This window comes from Sciurus vulgaris (assembly GCF_902686455.1).
Source record: "Sciurus vulgaris genome assembly, chromosome: 3".
NCBI classification, from domain to species: Eukaryota; Metazoa; Chordata; class Mammalia; order Rodentia; family Sciuridae; genus Sciurus; species Sciurus vulgaris.
In genome coordinates this window covers 62,927,028-62,950,793 of record NC_136463.1, presented here as the reverse complement: position 1 = coordinate 62,950,793, position 23,766 = coordinate 62,927,028, and the positions used below count along the sequence as shown (strand labels likewise).

Sequence of the window (23,766 nt, the reverse complement as noted above, 5' to 3'; positions counted from 1 at the left end):
GGTTCAATCCCCAGTATTGCCAAAATTGGAAAAAAAAAAAAAAAAAAAAAAGAAGAAAGGAATGTAATCTAGAAAAAATATATGAAAGCAGAGCTTTGTGGTATAAACGGCAATGAACCTAAATGAACCTAGTCTAAAACCACCTATAAGCAGAACCCAACACTTTGCTGCCTATAAAATAAATAGAATAAATGCCCCTAGGTATTGACCAGAGCTGCCCTGATATCTGCTTGATCTTACAATTTATCATTTAAACTATTAAAAATTCCAAATCTACATGGCTAAAAATAAACTTTTATCCCATGTTCTTTTGTTTTGTTGTTCAGTACTGGGTATTAAGCCCAGGAACACTCTACCTTTAAGCTACATTCCCAGACCTTTTAAATTTTTTATTTTCAGATAATCTCACTAAATTCTCAGGCTGGGCTTAAACTTTTGATCCTTCTAAGAGGTTACAGATATGAGCTACCATGTTCAGCTCCTGTGTTCTTATTAATAAGTGATTTTAAGTATTCTTAAATATTTTTTAAATAGTTGTTGATAGACCTTTATTTTATTTATTTATATGTTGTGCTGAGGATCGAACCCAGTGCCTCACACATGCTAGGCAAGCACTCTTCCACTGAGTCACAATCCCAGTACATTCTTAGAAATTTTTATATGGGTAAGAACCACTATACTGTAAAGAGCTTCTCTGAGGTAGTAGAATCAAGTCTTTTAATTTCTTGTTATTCCTTTTTAACAGACTGCCTGATGTACTCAATACATGCTGGCTGATTTTAACTCTCTTCTTTGACCATCTACAGAGAAGCAACCAGTTACTACCTCCTGTAGACTAAAATGTCACAAAAGTTTGATATATTGCTCATCATGGCATGAGTCACTGGATCCAGCATTTGCTTCCCAAGATGCCAATGAGAATTTCCCACATTAAATCTAGAAAGGTAATTAAACTAAGCATGATACTTAAAGTGAAGAAAAACACATAACCTAATTCAATATAAATAAATATATAAAGTAGCCCTTATCTTTCATGCTGCTATCCTTCCTTCCTTAGTACGAAGGAAAGAAATCAAAATAACAGCATTTGCCTCCTGTGGAGCTCACAACTGGGAACTGCTCCTTCATATTTAAATTGCAAAAATACTGTACTACTTAGAGAACAAGCTAGTATACCACGTGTCCCTCAATATTTCTCTCTTTTTACCTGTGTAGGGAGTCAAGGGGTACATTTCTTTGTAATGATTCCTAGAAAAACAAAAAACCAAAAAAAAAAAACAAAAAACAGTTTTCTTGATTTGCAATGATGAAACCAGAGGTCAAAAATAGCTATCCATAATAGTCTTAACAGATGGCAGTTCAGTAAGAAACAAGAAAACTAGTCTATTCCCTGTAATAGTGAAAACAAGTAATCTATATGTCCAATAAGGAACCAGTTAATTATGGACTATTTAAAAATGATTGCTGTGCATGCCATTAGCAAAAAAAAAATACTTAAAAGCAAAAGTAGAACACAAAACTCTGTATTCATGGGTACAATCTTGTGAGTAGGAGGGAAAGAACTGAATGGAAGCATAACCAAAATAAACTGTCCAAGGGCTGGGATCAATGCTTACTTCACTTTCTAATTTTCTGTAAGTGTGGTTACATTAAGAGATAATAAAATTATAAATAACAGTAATATTACCTAAAGTTTCACAGCACTTTTCAGTCTACATGCACCTCACTTAATTCTCATAACTATAAATGGTTTTATCCCAAACTTATAAAAAAAGATTAACAAAATAGTTTACCATTTTATAAAGGCACATAAAAGTTCACAGTAGATCTTAATATTAATAGCCTTTTAGCTGTTTAGTTGGGTAATTAACTCATCCCCAGTCCTTTCTTGTTTTTTAATATTTTATTTTGAGAAAAGGGCTCACTAAGATGCCAAAGCTGAAAGAAGAACTCATTCCAATACTTCTCAAAGTATTCCAGGAAATAGAAAAGGAGGGTACCCTACCAAACTCATTCTATGAAGCTAATATCACCCTCATACCCAAACCAGGAAAAGACACAACAAGGAATATCCTTGATGAATAGAGATGCAAAGATCCTTAACAAAATATTGACCAATATCCTTGATGAATACAGATGCAAAGATCCTTAACAAAATATTGGCAAACCGTATCCAAAAACATTAAGAAAATTGTGGGGGTTGGGGAGATAGATCAGTTGGTAGAGTGCTTGCCTTGTAAGCACAAGGCCCTGGGTTCGATCCCCAGCACCCAAAAAGAAAAGAAAAGAAAAGAAAATTGTGCACCATAAGTGGGGTTCATCCCTGGAATGCAAGGATGGTTCAACATTTGTAAATCAATAAACGTAATCCATCATGTCAATAGACTTAAGGATAAGAATCATATGGCTATTTCAATTGACGCAGAAAAAGCGTTCGACAAAATACAACACCATTTCATGCTCAAAACACTAGAAAAAATAGGGATAGTAGGAACATACCTGAACATTGTAAAGGCTATTTATGCTAAGCCCAAGGCCAACATCATTCTTAATGGAAAAAAACTGAAACCATTCCCTTTAAAAACAGGAACAAGACAGGGATGTCCTCTTTCACTACTTCTATTCAACATTGTCCTCGAAACTCTAGCCAGAGCAATTAGGAAGACTAAAGAAATTAAAGGGATACGAATAGGAAAAGAGGAACTTAAGCTGTCACTATTTGCAGATGACATGATTCTATATTTAGAGGATCCAAAAACCTCCTCCAGAAAACTTCTAGACCTCATCAATGAATTCAGCAAAATAGCAGGCTATAAAATCAACACGCATAAATCTAAAGCATTTTTATATGCAAGCAACGAAACAGCTGAAAGGGAAATGAGGAAAACAATTCCATTTGCAATAGCCTCAAAAAAAATAAAATACTTGGACATCCATCTAACCAAAGAGGTAAAAGATCTCTACGATGAAAACTACAAAACACTGAAGAAAGAAATTAAGAAAGACCTTAGAAGATGGAAAGATCTCCCATGTTCTTGGATAGGCAGAATTAATATTGTCAAAATGGCCATACTATAAAAAGTGCTATAAAGATTCAATGCAATTCCAATTAAAATCCCAATGACGTACATTACAGAAACAGAGCAAGCAGTCATGAAATTCATCTGGAAGAATAAGAAACCCAGAATAGCTAAAGCAATCCTTAGCAGGAAGAATGAAACAGGGGGTATCACAATACCAGAACTTCAACTATACTACAAAGCAACAGTAACAAAAACGACATGGTATTGGTACCAAAATAGACAGGTAGATCAATGGTACAGAATAGAAGACACGGACACAAACCCAAATAAATACAATTTTCTAATACTGGACAAAGGTGCCAAAAATATGCAATGGAGAAAAGATAGCCTCTTCAACAAATGGTGCTGGGAAAACTGGAAATCCATATGCAACAGAAAGAAACTAAACCCTTATCTCTCACCCTGCAAAAAACTCAACTCACAATGGATCAAGGACCTTGAAATCAGACCAGAGACCCTGCATCTTATAGAAGAAAAAGTAGGTCCAAATCTTCACCTTGTTGGCTTAGGATCAGACTTCCTTAACAGGAATCCCATAGCACAAGAAATAAAAGCAAGAAATAAATAACTGGGATAGATTCAAACTAAATAGCTTTCTCTCAGCAAAGGAAACTATCAGCAATGCGAAGAGAGAGCCTACAGAGTGGGAGAATCTCTTTGCCACTCATACTTCAGATAGAGCACTAATTTCCAGAATATATAAAGAACTCAAAAAACTCTACACCAAGAATACAAATAACCCAATCAACAAATGGCCTAAGGAAATGAACAGACACTTCACAGAATATCTACAAGCAATCAACAAACATCTGAAAAAATGTTCAACATCTTTAGTAATAAGAGAAATGCAAATCAAAACTACACTAAAATTCCATCTCACCCCAATTAGAATGGCGATTATCAAGAACACAAGCAACAATAGGTGTTGGAGAGGATGTAGGGAAAAAGGTACACTCATACATTGCTGGTGGGGCTGCAAATTAGTGCAGCCACTCTGGAAAGCAGTGTGGAGATTCCTTAGAAAACTTGGAATGGACCTACCATTTGACCCAGCTATCCCACTTCTCGGCCTATACCCAAAGGACTTAAAATCAGCATACTACAGAGATACAGCCACATCAATGTTCATAGCTGCTCAATTCACAATAGCCAGACTATGGAACCAACCTAGATGCCCTTCAATTGATGAATGGATAAAGAAACTGTGGTGTACATATATATATATATATATACACACACACAATGGAATATTACTCAGCCATAAAGAATAATAAAATTATGGCATTTGCAGGCAAATGGATGAAATTGGAGAATATCATGCTAAGTGAGATAAGCCAATCTCAAAAATCCAAAAGGCGAATGATCTCACTGATAAGCAGATGATGACACGTAATGGGGGGTGTGAGGGGGGCAAGAATGGAGGAAGGAGGAACTGTACAGAGGGAAAAGAGAGGTGGGAGGGGTGGGGGAGAAAAAAAAATAACGGAATGAATCAAACATCATTACTCTATGTAAATATATGAATATGCAAATGGTATGCTGTTACTCCATGTACAAACAGAAACAACATGTATCCCATTTGTTTACAATTAAAAAAAAAAAATGCCAAAGCTGGACTTGAACTTGAGATCCTAGTGCCTCAGCTTCCCAAGTCACTGGGATGACAGGTACGTGCCACTGCGCCTAAGAAACAAAAATTTCAAACACAAGTCAAATTATCACATTTAACAGGCCCAACTATTAAATATACCTACCATCTGGCTGGGAGTGGGGAATAGAAAAGGAAAAGCAAAAAAGAGAAAGAATGGGTGAAACCAGTATTAAGTTGGTGCTTAAAATACAGATCACTGGTTTCTGGAGAAGTCATAAAGTTATTGCCCAAAGGGCATGGTCTATAGACTTAAGAACCACTGGAAGTCATGAGGAATTTGAGAAAGTCTGGTAATTTATCCATATTAGATGAGTAAGTCTCTTTTTAAAAAAAGAAAATGCTATTAAAGCTCAAGCAGCAGGCATAAAAAGTTAAAGAAAGGGTGGCAAGCCCTTATATATCTTCATCAATGATAAAAAGGCTGTCTACTTATCCAAATACAGTGTAGACCATCAGAAAATCTAAGTTCCTAACTGGTAAAACCGAGAGGTTGGATAAACTTTTCTCTCAAGTTCCTTCCAGCTGCAAAACTCCCTTAAGAGAAAAACAGCCAAGCGCAGTGACACACACCTGTAATCCCAGCAGCTCGGGAGGCTAAGGCAGGAGGATCTTGATTTCAAAGCCAGCCTCAGCAAAAGAGAGGCACTAAGCAACTCAGTGACACCCTGTCTCTAAATAAAAAGCAACTCAGTGACACCCTGTCTCTAAATAAAAATTTAAAAACAGGCCTGGGAGTACGGCTCAGTGGTTGAGTGAATTCAATATCCCCAGTACCTCCCTGCCTCCAAAAAATTCCTTTTTTGTGGTACTGGGTCTCATATGCAAGGCCAATCAATGTTCTATCGCTAACTACATCCCTAACCCTTTTTATTTGTATATTGAGACAGTCACTGAGGCTGGCCACCAATTTGTGATCTTTCTGCCTCAGTCTCCAGAATAGTTGGGATTACAGCCATGTACCACCTTGCACAGGTAGGGGAAGCATCTTGAAGGTCATCCTGAGATCAGGCCACTTAATTCATTTTACCGTATAATCTTGCAAATTCTGCTTAGTTCCTTCCTTCCTTCCTTTTTTGGCTGCACTAAGGAATTGAACCCAACCCACGGGGTGCTTTACCACTGAGCTACTTCCCCAGCCATTTTTACTTTTTATTTTTGAGACAGGGTCTCATTAAGTTGCCCAGGCTATCCTGGAAGTTGTGATCTTCCTGTCTCAGCCTCCCAAATGGCTAGGATTATAGACATTCACCACTGTGCCTGGCTAATTCTGATTAGCGTCTATATTTCTCTGAGGATAAAAAAGGAAAATATTCTAGAGGGATAACAAACAGATAGTAGGGTTAAGACACTTGTTTTAATCTTTATTTTCTTAGAGCTTCAACATGCAGTTTTCACAGCATAAAATCTGAGTCACATACCAGTGTAAACGTGATCATTTCAACTACAAAAATACACATGAACTGGTAATACGTACAAGTGTTAAATAGTTCTTTAGGATGTGAGATTTGAAACAGTATTTATAAGCAACATTTGTTCACACAGTATTGCACTATTCTCTTTTCAATAAAAAACATTCCATTTTTTCCCTCTCAATCTGCCTGAGTCCTGGTAGCACAGATACCTGAAAACTTTTTATATAAATTACAAATTGTATAAATGATACAGTTTGAAATGGCTAACTAACCAGAGACACAAAGGGGCTCTTAATTTATCCTTCCTTGAAAATTTACAGGTTGTATTCAATTTGTTGGCTGCTACAGAGACAGCTAAGGCAGACTTGAAGATTGAATCAGTTTCTATCCTTTAGAATGGTGTTCCCTTAAAACTTACTTTTGTAGTTCAAATGGGACTTTGGAAGCCAATAGAAATTTACTATTTACTATTTATAAGTCTCTAGCCAGGCATGGTAGTACATCACTATAATCCCAGTCACCTGGAGACTGAGGCAGGAGTCGTCCAAATTTGAGGCTAGCCTCAGCAACTTAGCAAAATGCTGTCTCAAAATAAAAAACTAAAAGGGCCGGCAATGTAGCTCAGTGGTAGAAATGCCCTGGGTTCAATCTTCAGTATCACCCAAAAAAAAAATCCTCCTAAAAACAACCCCACAAATACTGTAGCCTAAAAGAGCCACTTAAAATTACCCATTTTCATTTTCCTGGTTGGCTCCAGTAACTTCAAAAGACAACAGTAAAGAAATGGCTACACAGCCTAGTCACCTCTTCCTAAGTTTCAGTTACGTTCTTAAGTTTATATTACTTACTCAGATTTTTCTCAATGCTCAGTATAACTGAAGTCTTACTCTTCTTTAACATACCCTAATGTGTCTTTGAAGAAATTAATTAAAGCAAAATGTATTTTGGCTTCATCAGTGTGTAACTTTTCTGAGGAACAGACTATCCATTAACCAAGCTGTTTTCCATAAACACTGAAATAAACTCACATTAACAAATCAAGATACTTGTTGATTTTGAAATTGCCTTTTACCAAAATAAGCAGGTTCAAACACCTATTTAGTCCAAAAGAAGAGGAAAAAAAATTTTCTTCCCTACCAAGGAATTCCACTTCTGAGTATATATCCAGAACTGATAGCAGGAATTGAAAGAGACATTTGTATACTAGTGTTCATACAGCCTTGTTCACAGGGCTAATGGGTAGAAACAATTTTAAATGTCCATCAATATATGAATAAATAAAATGTGGTACAACCAATGGAAAATTAATATTTGCCTTAAAAAGGAAGGAAATTATAACACATGATACAAGTCATGGCTAAGCCTTGAAAACATTATGCTAACTGATATAAGTCAGTTACAAAAGGACAAGTATTGTATGATTTCACTTAAATGAGGTACTTAGTATAGTTAAATTGATAGAGACAGAAAATAGAACTGTGGAGGCCAGGAGATGGGAGGATGGGGAGTTGGATAATATGTACAGAGTTATAGTTATTGTAAAATGAACAGTTCTAGAGATTTGCACAACAATGTATTTAGCACTACTGAACTATATACAAAAAACTATTAAGATAGGGCTGGGTATGTAGTTTAGTGGTAGAATTCAATCCCTAGTCCTATAAACAAACCATCAATTAAGATGGTAAATTTTGTTACCTGTATTTACCACCACCCAAAAAAAAAAAAAAAATGTTCCAAATGTTCTCTATGTTCCAAAGCTAAAAATGCTAGGGTTGGAAGGTTTTTTTAGCTTTGGACTATTACATTATCCATAACATCAACAACTTGTGGCAGGGTGCGAAGTCAAGTGAGACAAGCAGCTCTTTATGAGTACCTTATGCTGCTTAATGTCAGGTGCATTGTCCAAAATAATTAGCTTTTAAAAAGGAATAGCCTTAACTCTTCTCTGGAACTGGTTAGTGATCTGTTTTCCTTCATTAAGTTCTTGACAGCTCAATGTCCTCCCATCTGTCACTGTTTGGGAGACTGATTCCAAGAACATAAATTGCTTCAAGGACTAGGCAACAAATTTATTCTGGTTCATGGGACATATTTGAACCCATCTGTTTTCTAATCAAAAGCCATACTTGAATCTGTTTTGTTCCATCACAGGGCCATACTAAGCAATATAATCATATGGTATTTTCCTCTTTCATTCTGTGTGGTATAGATGACTATGGGAAACAGACACCAATTAGAAGCATGACAGCATCCTCAGAAACACGATCTTTTCACAGTATGGGATCTGCTGTTTTCAATCTATATGTGTTTATTCTTTAGACCTCAGAGATTACTTTTCCTTTGAGTGAAATAACTTCTTTAGGAATTACACGACAGGAAAATATTCCTATGCTGTAATAACCCACTTACCTTAATCTTTTTTTAAGCTGTAAACTGTCATGGATGATCCGTTTAACAAATTCTAATTCACCTCCTTCTGCCATGATCTCTGTGATACCTCCTGTATTTACAGAACTAGGTGGAGGTCTTCGAGGGTTTCGAGAGTTTACTCCCTGAACAACAAAAACAAAATCGCTGGTGAAAAATTTTTACACATGAAGACAAAGTCTTTGAATGTAATCTAGCTCATAAAATGCTTAAATATAATTTTACTTTCCACATATTATACAAGATTTAGAATTTAAAAATCACAGACACTAAAAAATTTTTAACCTTTTTATTATAGGCCAATCTGTTGTTTTTCTTTTATACTTTCTGTCTTGATACCAAACCACAGAAAATCTACCCAAAGATTAAATATTGATTTTTATTTTCTTCTAGTACTTTTATGGTTTGGGTGTTTGTTTTGTTTGTAGTACTGGGGATAGAACCCAGGCATTTGTGTACATTAGGCAAACATCTACAGAGCTATAGCCCCGGATTTTTAAAAATTTTATTTTGAGACAGTGTCTCACTAATTTGCCTAGGCTGGTCTTAAATTTTTGATCTTCCTGTCTCAGCCCCCTGAGTAGTTAGAATTACAGGCATGTGCACTGAGCCTGGCTATGGTTTTGCTTTTTACATTAACCCATTCTTACCTCACACCATATGAAAAAAAAGTTAACTCAAAATCTGTTGAAGAGAGCTGGGATTGTGGCTCTGTGGTAGACTGTTTGCCTAACGTGTGAGGTACTGGGTTCGATTCTCAGCAACACATATGAAAACATAAAGAAAATAAAGGTCCATCAACAACTAAAAAATAATGCATTAAAAAAAATTGTTGAGGAATAGCAGGGCACAGTGGCACATGCCTGTTATACCAGCAGCTGAGCAGAATAAGGCAGGAAGATCATGAGTTCAAAGCCAACCTCAGCAACTTAGAGAGGCCCTAAGCAACTCAGTGAAACTCTGTCTCTAACTAAACTACAAATAGGGCTGGGGATGTGGTTAAGTGCCCCTGGGTTCAATCCCTGATGCCAAATATAAAAAAATCTGTTGAACACCTAAATGTAAAAGTCAATACTATAAAACTCTCAGAAGAAAATGTAGAAAGAAATCTTCATTACCTTGGATATCACACTAAAAAGCATAAGAACAAAATTAAAAAAAAAAAAAAAAAAAAAAACCAGATAAACTGAACCTCAACAAAATTAAAAACTTTTGAGTTGCACTCAGGTGTGGTGTCACACACCTGTAATCCCATTAATTTGGGAGGCTGAGGCAGGAGGATGGCCAAAGTTTGAGGCCAGCCTGGGCCACTTAGCGAGATCCTGTCTCAAAATAAAAAATAAAAAGGAATAAGGCTATATCTCATTGATAAAGTGCCCCTGAATTCAATCTTCGGTACAAAAAAAAAAATTAGAGTTGCAAAGGACACATCAAAAAAGTGAGAAGACAACCCATAGAATATGAGAAAATGTCTTCAAATCATTATCTAACAAGTTACTTGTTAGATATAAAAAAAATCCTTATAAATTAATGGTAATTAAATAAAACAATTTAAAAATGGGCAAGAGTGGGGCTGGGGTTGTGGCTCAGTGGTAGAGCATTTGCCTACCATGTGTGAGGCGCTGGGTTTGACTCAGCACCACATATAAATAAATGAATAAAATAAAGGTCTATCAACATCTAAAAAATACTTTGAAAAAATAGAAAAACAAAAATGGGCAGGAGGGGTGGAGGTGTAGTTCAGTGGTACAGCATTTGCTCACACGTGTGAGGCCCTGGGTTCAATCCCCAGGACTACAAATAAAGCGAGGGAGGTAGGAAATCTGAATAGGCAAATCTGATATACAAATAACCACAGGAAAAGGTGCCTAACATCATCAGCCATCAGGGAAATACTAATCAAAACCACAATAAGTACAACCACTATGGAAACTGGTATGGAAGTTCCTCAAAAGAACCACCATATAACACAGTTGTACCACTCCCTGGTACTTATTCTAAAGAATCAAAGTCATCTTACTACAGTGATATATGTACACCCATGTTAACAGCATCACAATTCACAATAGCCAAACTATGGAACCAGCCAAGGTATCCATCAATGGATGAATGGATAAGAAAATGTTGTATATATAAACAAAGAAGTGTTTTTTTTTTGTGGTTTGCTTTTTAGTATCAGGTATTGAACTTAGGGGTACTTAACCACTGAGCCATATCCCCAGCCCTTTTTTGCATTTTATTTAGAGACAGGGTCTCTAAGCTGCTTAAGACCTCACTAAGTTGCTGAGGCTGGTTTTAAACACTCAATCCTCCTGACTCAGTCTCCCAAGCTGCTGGGATTATAGGCATGACATTGTGCCTGGTCACAATGAAGTTTTATTCAGCCATAAAGAAAACTGAGGGGCTGGGTTTGTAGCTCACCACCCTAGCACATGTGAGGCACTAGGTTCAAGCCTCAGCATCACATAAAAATAAAAGGTATTGTGTCCATCTACAACTTACAAAAATATTTTTTTAAAAACCCTGAAATTATGGCATTTAGAGGAAAATGGGTGGAACTAGAGACCATCATGTTAAGTAAAATAAGTCAAACTCAGAAGGTTAAGGGTCATGTTTTTTCTCATATGTGGATGCTAGAGAGGAAAATGGAAAAACAAAAGTAGGGGTGGATCTCCCAGAAATCAAAGAGAGAACAACAAAAGGACAAAGGGCTGGGAGTGAGGAGGGAGGGGGGAAGTGCTGGGAGTGATATTGGCCAAATTATATTGCTATATTGTGTGCATGTATGAATATGTAACAAATCTCATCAGTATGTACAATAATACTGTGCCCATAGAAAAATGTGGGGGGAAAAAAACCCACAATGAGATATGATTTCACATCCACTAGGATAGCCATAATCAAAATGACAGTTAATAAGAAGTGTTGATGAGGATGTGGAAAACTGGAACCCTCATGCTGCTGATGGGAATATAAAGTGATATAGTCACTTTGGAAAATAGGCCAGCAGTTCCTCATACAACTAAATACATAGTTATCATAGAACCCAGTAATTCTACTTCTGGGATTATACCCAAAATAAATGAAAACCTAAAACCAGAAATATATTTGCATTAATACTTTTTTTTTACATTAATACTTAACACTATTTATCAGAGGCAAAAAGTAGAAACAACAATTTAAAAAAATGATATACCGATACATGTGACATGGATGAAAGAAGTCAGTTGCAAAAAAATGACATAATGTATGATTCCATTTATATGAAATGCCCCAAACTGGCAAATCTAAACAAACAAAAAAGTAGATTCATAGTTGTGTAGGCCTCAGGATGCTGGGGAAAAACTGTTTCTATGGGAAAGGATGAAATGTTCAACTTGACTATGATTATGGGTATACATCTCTGTGAATATACTTACGAATCATTAAATCCTATACTTTAAGTGACTGAATTATATGGTATGTTAATATATCTCAAAAAGCTATTATAAAAAGACATTTAGCCGGTGCAGTGGCACACACCTGTAATCCCAGCAGCTCGGGAGGCTGAGGTAGGAGGATCTCAAGTTCAAAGCCAGTCTCAGCAACTTAGCAAGGCACTTAGCAACTCAGAGAGGCCCTGTCTCTAATAAAATATTAAAAAGGTGGCTGGGGATGTGGCTCAATGGTTAAGCACCCATGGGTTCAATCCCAGTATGCAAAAAAAAAAAAGACATTTAGTCTGGTGCTAATAATGCTCTACTTCTTCATTTCTTCATCTGGATGCAGGTTCTATAGTCCATACTTAAGGCATAGGCACCTTTTTTGGTATTGTAGATCAAGCCAAGGATATCATGCATTAGTGGCAACCTATCGACTAATGAGTTGTACCTTTAGCTCCTAGTGTGCACTTTTTTTGTATAAATGTGGTATCTCATCAAGTTAAAAAACTTATATTCCATATCTGCATTGAAGACTAAAATTTAAATTAAATTTATCTCTTTTTTTTTTTTTTTTGGTACCAGGGATTCAATCCCAGGGGCGCTTAACCACCAAGCCATATCCCCAGCTCATTTTTATATTTTATTAGACACAGGGTCTCGCTAAGTTGCTGAAGCTGGTTTTGAATTTATGATCCTCCTGAATCATTGGGATTACAAGCATGAGCCACCACACCCAGCTAAAATTTAAGTTTCTTACATCACGTTTTACTTTATGTTCCAATCTGGAATGACAGTACTGCTAAAAAAGTTTATGTTCTCTATTCTCCCAAAAAATTCAATTCATCTACATTTTGTTAAGAGTCATTTATATGGTATTTTTAGAGTATCTGAATACTTCTAAAAACAACTTATTCTCTCAAGTTTTAAGCATACATACGCCTTATTTCCTCTGATTAATATTACTCACTCTTCATTACTAATAAAGGGTTCACTAGATGAATGAAAACTTACGTTAAATCAGTAAGGTGTTATAGCATGGAAGGTTTTTTGGTTTGTTTTTGTTTTGCAGTGCTGAAAACTGATAGCAGGATCCCACACATGTTAGGCAAGTGCTCTACCACTGAGCTGCATGCCAGCCCTAGCACTGAGTTTTTAATATGCTAGTTCTTTTTATTCCATGTATCTTTCAATATTTATGAGCAAATATATTTTTCACTTGAAATCAGAAAGACAAAGTAGGCCATAGAGTTACTATTAAATGACAGGTGGTAGCAAACATGGTGATTTCCTCTCTTCAACAAACTTAGTCCAGTCAGGCATAATGGCACATGCCTATAATCCCAGAGGCTCAGGAGGCTGAAGCAGGAGGATTGCAAGTTCAAAGCCAGGCTCAGCAACTTAGCGAAGCACTTAGCAACTCAGTGAGACTCTGTCTTTAAGTAAAATATAAAAAGAGCTGGGGATGTGGCTCAGTGGTGAAGCACCCCAGGTTCAATCCCCATACCAAAAAAAAAAAAAAAGAAAAAAAACCAGGCTTAGTCCAAGAGTAGACTATGATCTAAACTGGTCCAACTGGAAAAAAAATCAAAAGTTCAATGGCTGGGAAATAAAAGAGCTCTCTCCTCACCCTGCAACCCCATATATATTACCTCATCATGACTAAACCAGTCAGAAAACAAAAACAGCCAAGGACCAGGTTAGAGCCAAGAGAAAGCTGGAAAAACAGAGCCTCAGTCTGGTGTTTCTGTGAATTCCTTGATCAAATTGTTTCCGAAGACTAAAACCTATTGCTGGATTTCTCTGATACATAAGCCAATAAACTTTCTTTGCAGTTATGTCAGTCTGAATTGGGATTTTAAATATTTCAAACCAAAAGCATCCTAACTGACATAACTTCTACACAAAAAGCTGTTCTCATCTCCGTTAACAAGGTAAATTTAGATAAATATTCAATTACTTTAAAGCAAAAGATAGTTTACCTTGGCTTCCAATTGGTTGGCAAAAAAGGGTGGGTTGCACATACAAAAGTCATAGATTATCTCAGATTTTTCTTTAAGAGCATCCATCAGGAGTGTCTTTTGAGGCACTTTTACCACTAGGAGAAAAAATAAAATCTGTTAGCTACATTAATGTGGTGGTGGTGGTTTTAAAATAACGTGCACAAATTCTTTGACACTAGTACCTTCAAGAGGCAGAATTTAATTACCCTTTGAAAGTAACTACATTTAGTGACTCAATTTTATCAAATGGAATGATAGGCTAAGTCATAGGGCAGCAGGGCTTTCTCCTTGCTCTTTATCTTTAATACTAGCTCTAGGAGAGGCCACCTGGCATGCTGTAAGAATACTCTAGTAGCCTATGGAAATCCAGGTGGCAATGAAGTAAGGTTTCCTTCCAAAAGGCCATGTGAATGAACCATTATGGAAGTTCTCTATCACCTGTCTTTCAAGTGACAGGTGTAGCTAACAACTTGAGTGTAACCTCATGAGAGACAATAAATCAGAACCATCCAACAAAGACACACCCAAATTCCTAACCCACAGAGACTATGAAATAATAAATGCTTACTGTTTGTAGGAATATGCTACACAGCAACAGAGAACTGAAACAAATTCATTAACAATATTACTATTTCTCCTTCAATAGGTTTAATACTACTCGAAAAAGCTTTCTTTCTTAAAGAGATATAGTAAAACATCTTTCTTTTAATGTATTTTTTTTTTGATGTGGATGAACCTTATTTTAATTTATTTATTTTTATATGGTGCTGAAAAATGAACCCAGTGTCTCACACGTGATAGGCTAGCACTCTACATTAAGTCACAACCCCAGCCCTAATAAAATATTTTTAATAAGAAAAACTAACAGCATTTCATCTATACAATGACACAAAAAATGTACTAATCACAAAGGAATTTGACTATATCTAGCATAGATCCATGTGCTAAAATTTAAAAGTATAGTTAACCAACAATAGTTTCTTTTTAAAATCCTGGTAACTATGTTACTTCACAGTCAAGTCTCATTATTCAAGACAGTTACATGTATATTGAATCACTGCCTGTTAGGGGAAATAGAGGGTTAATCATATTTTCATCAAGTATAGATATGCAACCTTGGTTTATGTGTGTTTCAGTTTAAACACACCTCATTTAATATATACTGCTAATTGATTAACATTGAACACATGAGAACAACACTATAATTGTCTGAATGAAGCTTATCTAAGGCATCTATTTTCTCAGTAAAGCACATCAAAGCCTCTTGCACTTAGAAAAAGAAGATAGCACTTCAACACTATGTTTAAGAGCCACTTGAAATAGCAAAATCACCACGAAAAAACACAAAAATGCAAGGGAAAAAAATGTGGTACTAAATAGACCACAAAAACAAGACTTGTTCACCGTATGAGAACTGAGATAAGAAGGTAGAGCACCGTCTCCTTCAGTTATACACGGTTGGTGACTGAAATGTTTTGCCACTTTGCACATGGCTGTGAATAACTACAAAAGCACCTTGACTATTTGGGTTTAAAAACAAATTTTAGCTATTAGCAAACCAATTTAAAGTTTATTTGGAGAGACAAAACACCCAAAATAGCCAACATGATACTAAAAGAACAAAACCAAAAAGCTGGTACTACCTGACTTCAAGACTTATTATGAAGCTATATTAAACAAGATAGCCAGGAATGTTATGATGCACACCTGTAATCCCAGCAACTTGGGAGGCTATGGCAGGACAATCACAAGTTATAGGCCAGCCTGGGGAACTTAGTGAGATCCTGTCTCAAAATTTAAAAAATTTTAAAAATCAAAAAATATTTTAAGCAGCTGGGGTTGTGGCTCAGTAGTAGAGAGCTTGCCTAGCACATGAGAGGTTCAATCTTTAGCACCAGATAAAAATAAATAAAATAAAGGTCTTGTGTCCATTTATAATTAATTTTTTTTAATTTTAAAAGAAAAGAAAGCTACAATAAAAAATAGTATGACACTGATAGATAGTATGACACTAAAAATAGATCAATGGAACAGAATAGACATTCCAGAAATAGACCCACCACAAAAATGTAGTCAACTGATTTTTGACAAAGGAACAAAAGCAATACAATGGAGTTATGTAGTCTTTTCAACAAATAGTACTGGAACAACTAGACATCCACATGGAAAAAATGAATCTAAAACTACATACCAGTAGATCAGATGGACATAAGATGCAAATTCCTTAATAAAATATTAGTAAATCATGTTCAACCACATATTAAGAAGATTTACCTCAAGACCAAGCTGGTTTTATCCCAGGGTTGCAAGGGTTGTTTAACATATGCAAATCAATAAATGCAATTCACCTCAGATAGAATTAAGAAAAAAATCATATAGGCATTGAATAGATGAAAAGAAACATCTTCGACAAAATTCAGCACCCATTCATTACAAAAACACTGAAGAAACTAGGGATAGAAGGAACTCACCTCCAAACTATAAAGGCTTATCTACAACAAATTCAAAGTCATAGTGAATGGCGCAAAAACTGAAAGCATTTCCTTGAAAATTTGGAATAAGACAAGGATGTCCACTCTCACCACTCCTAATAAAGCTCATGAAAACTCTAGCCAGAGCAATCAGACAAAAGAAGAAAATTAAAGGAATACAAATAGGAATAGTCAGTTATGTTTGCTTATAACATGATCCTATATCTAAAGACCCAAAAAATGACTTCACCAGAAAACTTGTAGAGCTGATAAAAAAAATTCAGCAAAGTGGGCTAGGTTGTAGCTCAGTGATACAGTGCTTGCCTAGTATGTGTAAGGTACTAGATTCAATTCTCAGCACTGCATATAAATAAAATAAAGGTTCATCAACAACTTAAAAATAAAAAAGGCTGGGGACTTAGCTCAATGGTAAAGCAACCCTGGGTTCAATCCCCAGTACAAAATCAATAATATTATGCATTATGTTAAGCTACATAAACCAAACTCAGAAAGTCAAGGGTGGCATGTTTTCTCTTATATGTGGACACCAAAAAGGAAAAAGGAAAAGAAGCGTGGAGGCATCTCTTGAAAATCGAAGGGAAATCAGCAGAAAAGAGGAAGGGACCAGGCAAGGGAGGAGGGGAGTGAAAAGGGAAATACTGGGAAATGATACTGGCTAAATTATATTGTTACATTGTGTGCATGTACAAATATGTAACAATTAATCCCACCACTGCATACAACTATAATGCTCCAATTAAAAAACAGGGAGACAAAAGTCTACAAAAAAGAAAGTTAAACAAACAAATTAATCTAGGGGGCTGGAGTTGTGGCTCAATGGTAGAGCAAGCGCTTGCCTGGCATGTGTGAGGCCCTGGGTTCGATCCTCAGCACTGCATACAAACAAATAAAATAAAAGACCCATTGACAACTAAAAAAAAATTTTTTAAATTAATCTAGACATGGACCTTTAACAAAAATTAATTCAAAACAGATCACAGAGCCAAATAAAAAAGCAAAGCAATAAAATTCCTAGAAAATAACATCGGAGAACATCTAGATCATCCTGGATATGGAGATGACATTTCAGATGCAACACCAAAGGCATGATTCACAAAGGAAAGAATCAATAAGCTGGACTTCATTAAAATTAAAAAATTTTGCGGGCTGGGGAGATAGCTCAGCTGGTAGAGTGCTTGCCTTGCAAGCACAAGGCCCTGAGTTCGATCCCCAGTACCGCAAAAAAAAAAAAAATTTTTGCTCTATGAAAAGATACTATCAAGAGAAGAAAAAAGAAGACCCACATTATAAGAAAATATTTGCAGAAAACATGTGATAAAGAACTATGATCCAGGGGCTATGATTATGGCTCAGCAGAACGCTTGCCTAGTATGCATGAGGCACTGAATTTGATCCTCAGCACCACATAAAAATAATAAAATAAAGGTATTGTGTCCATCTACAACTAAAAAATTAAAAAAAAAAAAAAAAATTTCCAAAATGTATGAACTCTGCCGGGTGTAGTGGTGCACCTGAAATCCCAGCTACTTGAAAGGCTGAGACAGGAGGATCACAAGTTTGAGGACAAGTTCAGCAACTTAGTGAGACCCTTTCTCAAAATAAAAAGGGTTATGTACATAGCTTCTGGTAGAGTGCCTCTGGGTTCAGTCCCTAGTACCACAAGTGTCCCTTCCACTCAATTTTGCTATGAATTGCTCTATAACATAAAGTATATTAAAATACAAATCAAAACCACTAATGAACATCAGCAAATTATAGATTCAAGAACATCTACTTAAATAAACTAATTTCTGCAAGTAAGCAAATTCACAAATACAGAATTCAGAAACAATGAGGATCAACCGTACTGTTGCTTTTTTTTCTTTAGTTAATTCTGGTATCAAAACAGCAAACCCAATTACAATGTGTCATATTTTTTTTTAATTATCAAAGTCTATGTATTAAAGCCAAAGACAACAAGACACGTTAACTTAGAAAGGTAGGTAATAAGCAAAGACTAAAGGGGAATTTATTCTGTTGAGCTAACCTTTTATGAGATCAGATAAGTTATTCTGTTCCACATTTTTCTTTGCATAGTTGAAACACATATCATCCACTTCCGTAGCAAGAAAATACCAGCCATTTAAGGTTGCTCCAAGTAAGGGATAGATGCAGGATGCCCCAGTACCTAGCAAAATAAAAATTCAGAACACATTCTACACGAGGAAAAGGTGAAAATCACGATGAAAATACCATTCTTCTCTTTTCAGATTTCTCATGGCTTTCACAATGTAAATCACAAGCTGGTACATACTGTGGCTCCGGGGTTCTCGATTTCATGTATGTTAGTCTTGTAAGTAGAGTCAGGCTCCACTGAAGACAGAACTCTTATTTGTCCTCCTCTTTTGTGTGTTGTATGTAAAATGAAGTGTACATAAATGGAGGTCAAGGAATATATAACTGACTAAGCACCAAATTCAATTTAATTTAATGCTTTATAAAAGGTCATCACTTGGGTGCAGTGGCACACGCCTGTAATCTCAGCACCTTGGGAGGTTGACACAGGAAGATCATGAGTTCAAGGCCAGCCTCAGCAACTTAGAGAGGCCCTAAGCAACTCAAGGAGACCCTGTCTCTAAATAAAATATAAAAAAAGGTTGGAGATGTGGCTCAGTGGCTAAGTGTCCCTGCGTTTGATCCCTAGTACCAAAAGAAAAAAGTGTCAGTACTTTAAATCTCACACAAACTCAATTTTCTTAAAAAAAAAAAAAAAATCAATGCTATTTGTTAAAATACCATAGTAACATCTTAAAACGTCAATGTATACTTCCCATTCTCCAAAAGCAGAAAAAAATATGCAGGATGTAAGAGTTTCACATCAAACAGTTCAATTAAAAAAAGTAAAAAAAGAAAAAAAATAAGAGAGAGAGAGAGAACTCATTTCTTAGATTTGGAGACATGGAAAAACATTTCATTTGGATCTAAAACATCAGTCATGGGCTAGCCCCACCATAAGTTCAAAGGAGATATTCACAGGCAAATACTCCAGGCAAAAATTGCTCTCTGACAACTAGGGTTTGGTCCTAAACTGACATGAAGAACCACTAGTCCTAGACTGTCCTACATACTAAACATAAGTATTGCCTTTACAACCACTGACTAATCTTGGTTAATTAGATCCTAGAGAGTATATCTGAGAGAAGGAAAGTCAGTGTTTCTCCTGAAGGCCTATAGCAGTCAGCCTAAACCAGCCACTCCAGATCTGTTTTCCCTTGACCACATACAGTCAGTCCCTAGGGATCTGGGAGGAAGTGGTTAGAGCCTGGAGGAGCTCCTAACCCAGAGGAAACCAGGGAAGATATTCTGAACAGGCTAGGAAAAGACAGGATGATTCATGGCTACAACATTTTAGCTCTTTGAGGTCCAAGTCTCCTAGTCCTGAACAGCTGGACAAACAAATTTTCAGGGATTTGTTAAGTGGGGAGGGAAGAAGGGTCCTCTCAGGACCCACAATTATTTAGCTCTGCTGGCCATTCTAGTGAACCAGAGTCATCTGGAATAAGAGAATTTCAGTAGCACTTTCAGCTCTGTAGGGAAAAAATCCCGACTAGGTTCCAGGACCTTGACTATCATACAACAGTTTCTCTCTTCATATTACAATTTCATTTCAAAGAAAAAAGTGTGCTTCCCTCCAAGGTAATAAATGTAGGTAAAAGATCCATTCCCTGCCTGCTCCCAAAAGTTTTTCTCGATTCTCAATACCAAAAAAACTTGCATTCTGACATTCTAATGCCCTCAGAAAGACAAATGACATTTTTAAGTGGGTAATAATCTTTATAATGATAAATAAAAATGGAAAGTATATAATCAGAATTAGAGCAGGCTAATGGAGACTGGGGGGAGAATTTATATAAAATCCTAATTAGAATGAATGTGATTTCAGTTTAAGTATTACCCCTTGTGAAGAGCTAAAATCCATTAACCTCCTATATCCCCAAGTGCTATTTTAGAGGGTTTGGGGCATAATTAAAATCAAATTAGTACCAAATAGGCTATCAAGCTTTCAAAGTTTTCTAGAACCCATCAGCCAGTCCTCTGCCATGAATATAAAAGGATAAGATTTTTAAGAAAATCCCAATGGTTTTACAGTGCTTAAACTCCTATAGAATGCTCAAAATTTTGAAGAATGATGTATTTATCCAGCAACATTCAACAAATCATTTATTGGACAAATGTTATATGCTAGAAACTTTGCTAGCTTTGGAATATTATAATAACCAAAATTAATAGGCACTGTACTTGGCAAACTAATGGTAGAGAATAACATTAATCAAATAATTGAAAAAGTACAGTTTTAAACAGAAAATAAATGCCATGAAGAAAGAAACAAGGCTTTTGGAAACACTGATTATAACCAAGGAACTTGTGTTAGTCTGGAAGATCAGAGAAAGCTTTTCTTGAGCTGACATGTACCATATTGTACAAATAAAAATAAACAAGGTAAGGATAAGGGAACTTCCAGGCATAGGGAATAACATACAAAGGTCTGGGGGCTATGATGCCTTATTAGAAGACCTAAAAAAGTACAGAAAACAAGGCAATGTTCAGGAATAGTAGTATACAATGTAATCCCAGATACTCAGGAGGCTGAGACAGGAGGATCACAGGTTCAAGGCCAACTTCAGTCACTTAATAAGACCCTGTTTCAAAATAAAAAATTAAAAGGGGTGTATCTCAGTGGTAGCGTGCCCCTGGGTTCAACCCAAAGTACAGAAAGGAAGAGATGGGACAGGGAAGAATCATATAAGATGAGGCTTAGAGAGGCCTAGAGAAAAAGGCAAGGATCAAATAAAGGTAAATCTAAAAGGCCACAAAAGCACTTAGAAGCCATTAGTGGTGAAAATGCAATCAGATGTGGATTTATATATATTTTCTGAATGCAGGGCAGAGAATAGAATGGAGGGATAATTGAGTGAATGACAGCATACCAGCTGAGAAGCTTGTCCTACAGACAAGGTAAAAGATGATGAAACTTGGGACTGGTGATGGTGGCAGTGGAGATAGAAAGAAGCAGATGATTTAAGAAATATTTAAGGGAGCTGGGGATGTGGTTTGGTAGTAGAATGCTTGCCCAATATGTGTGAGGCTGGGAGGGAGGGAAGGAACGAAGGAAGGAACAGAAGATTGATTTAAGAAAGTCAAGCATGGAGGGGGCACCTATTGTCCCATCTACCTGAAAATCTGAGAAGAAGGATCACTCGAGCCCAGGAATTTAAAACCAGCTTGGGCAATACAGTAAGACTCAGTCTCAAAAAAACAGAATCAATAGGAAATGGTGATGGACATTCTCAGTGAGAATGAGAAGGAAAAATCACAGATGACAGGGTTGATTGTGGCAGATTCACTGAAATAACCAGCACTAAGAAGAAAGACTATGAATTTGGTCTTGAATATGGCAAGTCTAACACATTTTTGAAATATCCAAGTTTCTCAGTTGTATGAGACCAGAAGTCAAGAAAAAGCAATCTGCCAGGCATGGTGGCACACACCTGTAATTCTAGAGGCTTGGGAGGCTGAGGCAGGAGGATAGCAAGTTCAAAGCCAGTCTCAGAAAAACAGAAGTGCTAAGCAACTCAGTGAGACCCTGTCTCTAAATAAAATACAAAATAGGGCTGGGGATGTGGCTCAGTGGTCAAGTGGCCCTGAGTTCAATCCCTGGTACCAAAAAAAAAAAAAAGAATTTAATTTCAAATAAAAAGAAGAAAGAAAAAGATAAAGGAATCCAAGTTGGAAGAATACATAAATATGGGACTTATTTGCATGGGGGAAGGAAAGTCACAGACATGAGTGGAATTACTAGGGTAGGGTACTAAATGAGAAAGGAATAAAGATTTAAAGGACTTAAGTAAGGATTATCAGTATTAAATAGTCAGATACAGGAAGGTAAGCCTGAAAAGTGAAATGAGAGTAAATAGAAACAAACAAGGAAAACCAGAGGAGTCTGTGGAAGCAAGTGGAGAATAGTACACGAAAGAAAAGAGGAGTCAAAAAAATGCTACTGAAAAAGTCATGTAAGATGAAGACTCAAAAGAGTTCACTGAAAACACAAGCAAATGTCAAAGTTAAACATTTACTACCATCTAGACATTGTGCCCATTAACTATACTATTTCTAGAAACAGACACAGAGCTGTTAATTCAATCTTTCCTATAAAGAGCTAGTTAAGGACAAAAAATTAAAAGAAAAAAATTAAAACCCTATCAAATGAAAATAGTGGGTATAACAAACCATTAAGAAATAAAGAGCACCTCTATTCAAATTCCTGAACTGTCCCCTTACATTTATAATCACAAAACATGCCCTGGCTTCAGGTCCTTCCATACCTCTACTCATTCTCCCAAGTGAGTAAAACTGGATATCCTTCTTTATTATAAATGTTTATAATTAAGAGAACATCTTACATGAACTCAACTTTTTCCTGTCTTTAATCTTGGATTGAATATCCTCTCTACAAATAATTACCCAAGAGAGTTCTGAAAGTGTTCAGGCCAACATGATCTTTTATTAACTGGCTATCACCATAAAATCTCAGTACAATGACTTCTATACTAACATCAAATGATTCAGAATAAAGATAAGGTCCAAAAGTCATGGACATCAACATGGGAATCTGCAAAGTTAAGACAAGGACTTCACTTTCATTCAGTACTTCTTTTACCACCTCGCTTCCTATTTGGAACTGAAAACCCCTTCTCAGGAGAAATCAACAGCAGAAAAGCCTAGATACAATGAATAAGAATAGTAGTTATCTCTGGTCAGTTTCTAACACACAACAAATACTCAGTAGATAAGTTTATTGAGAATTTGGCCTTGCAAAACTTAAGAAACTCAAGTTTAGTCACAAAAGAATTTAAAACTATATACCTATGTCAATTCCTCTTCGTAGAGTACTTTTGTCAGAGTCTTGATGACCAATCAGATCTTCCACCCAATGAATATAGTTGAGTCTCAACGGAACTGTGGGAATTAGTCTCTCCAACGGAATATCAATTGAAAGTCCAAAATCTTCCTTTAGGAGAGTACAAGTCAGAGCTCTGACTGCTTCAGGGTCTTTAAAATTAACACTGTGGGATGAAGAAAAAGAAAAAAAACTGATTAGTAAGATTTACTATGGTGTACAAGTTCTGTGGCCACAAGGTATTATCAAATACTCATCTAAATTTCATAGAGAACTCATTTCATAAAGAACTCACACACAAATAGGTATCTACAGCTTCCAGCACACTGGCATACACCC

At 36.2% G+C, this 23,766-nt stretch overlaps 1 protein-coding gene across 1 annotated transcript in view; it reads right to left on the bottom strand.

Moving 5' to 3' along the window:
- Window positions 1–23,766, bottom strand: part of METTL16 (methyltransferase 16, RNA N6-adenosine) — a 61,709-nt gene that overhangs the window by 21,147 nt on the left and 16,796 nt on the right. Inside the window, exons 2-5 of the mRNA XM_079130856.1 lie at window positions 23,394–23,593; window positions 18,517–18,657; window positions 13,978–14,093; window positions 8,559–8,701 (exon numbers count right to left, since the gene is read on the bottom strand). Of these exons, the coding sequence (XP_078986982.1) occupies window positions 8,559–8,701; window positions 13,978–14,093; window positions 18,517–18,657; window positions 23,394–23,593 (600 nt within the window). The remainder of the gene's footprint in view (window positions 1–8,558; window positions 8,702–13,977; window positions 14,094–18,516; window positions 18,658–23,393; window positions 23,594–23,766) is intronic.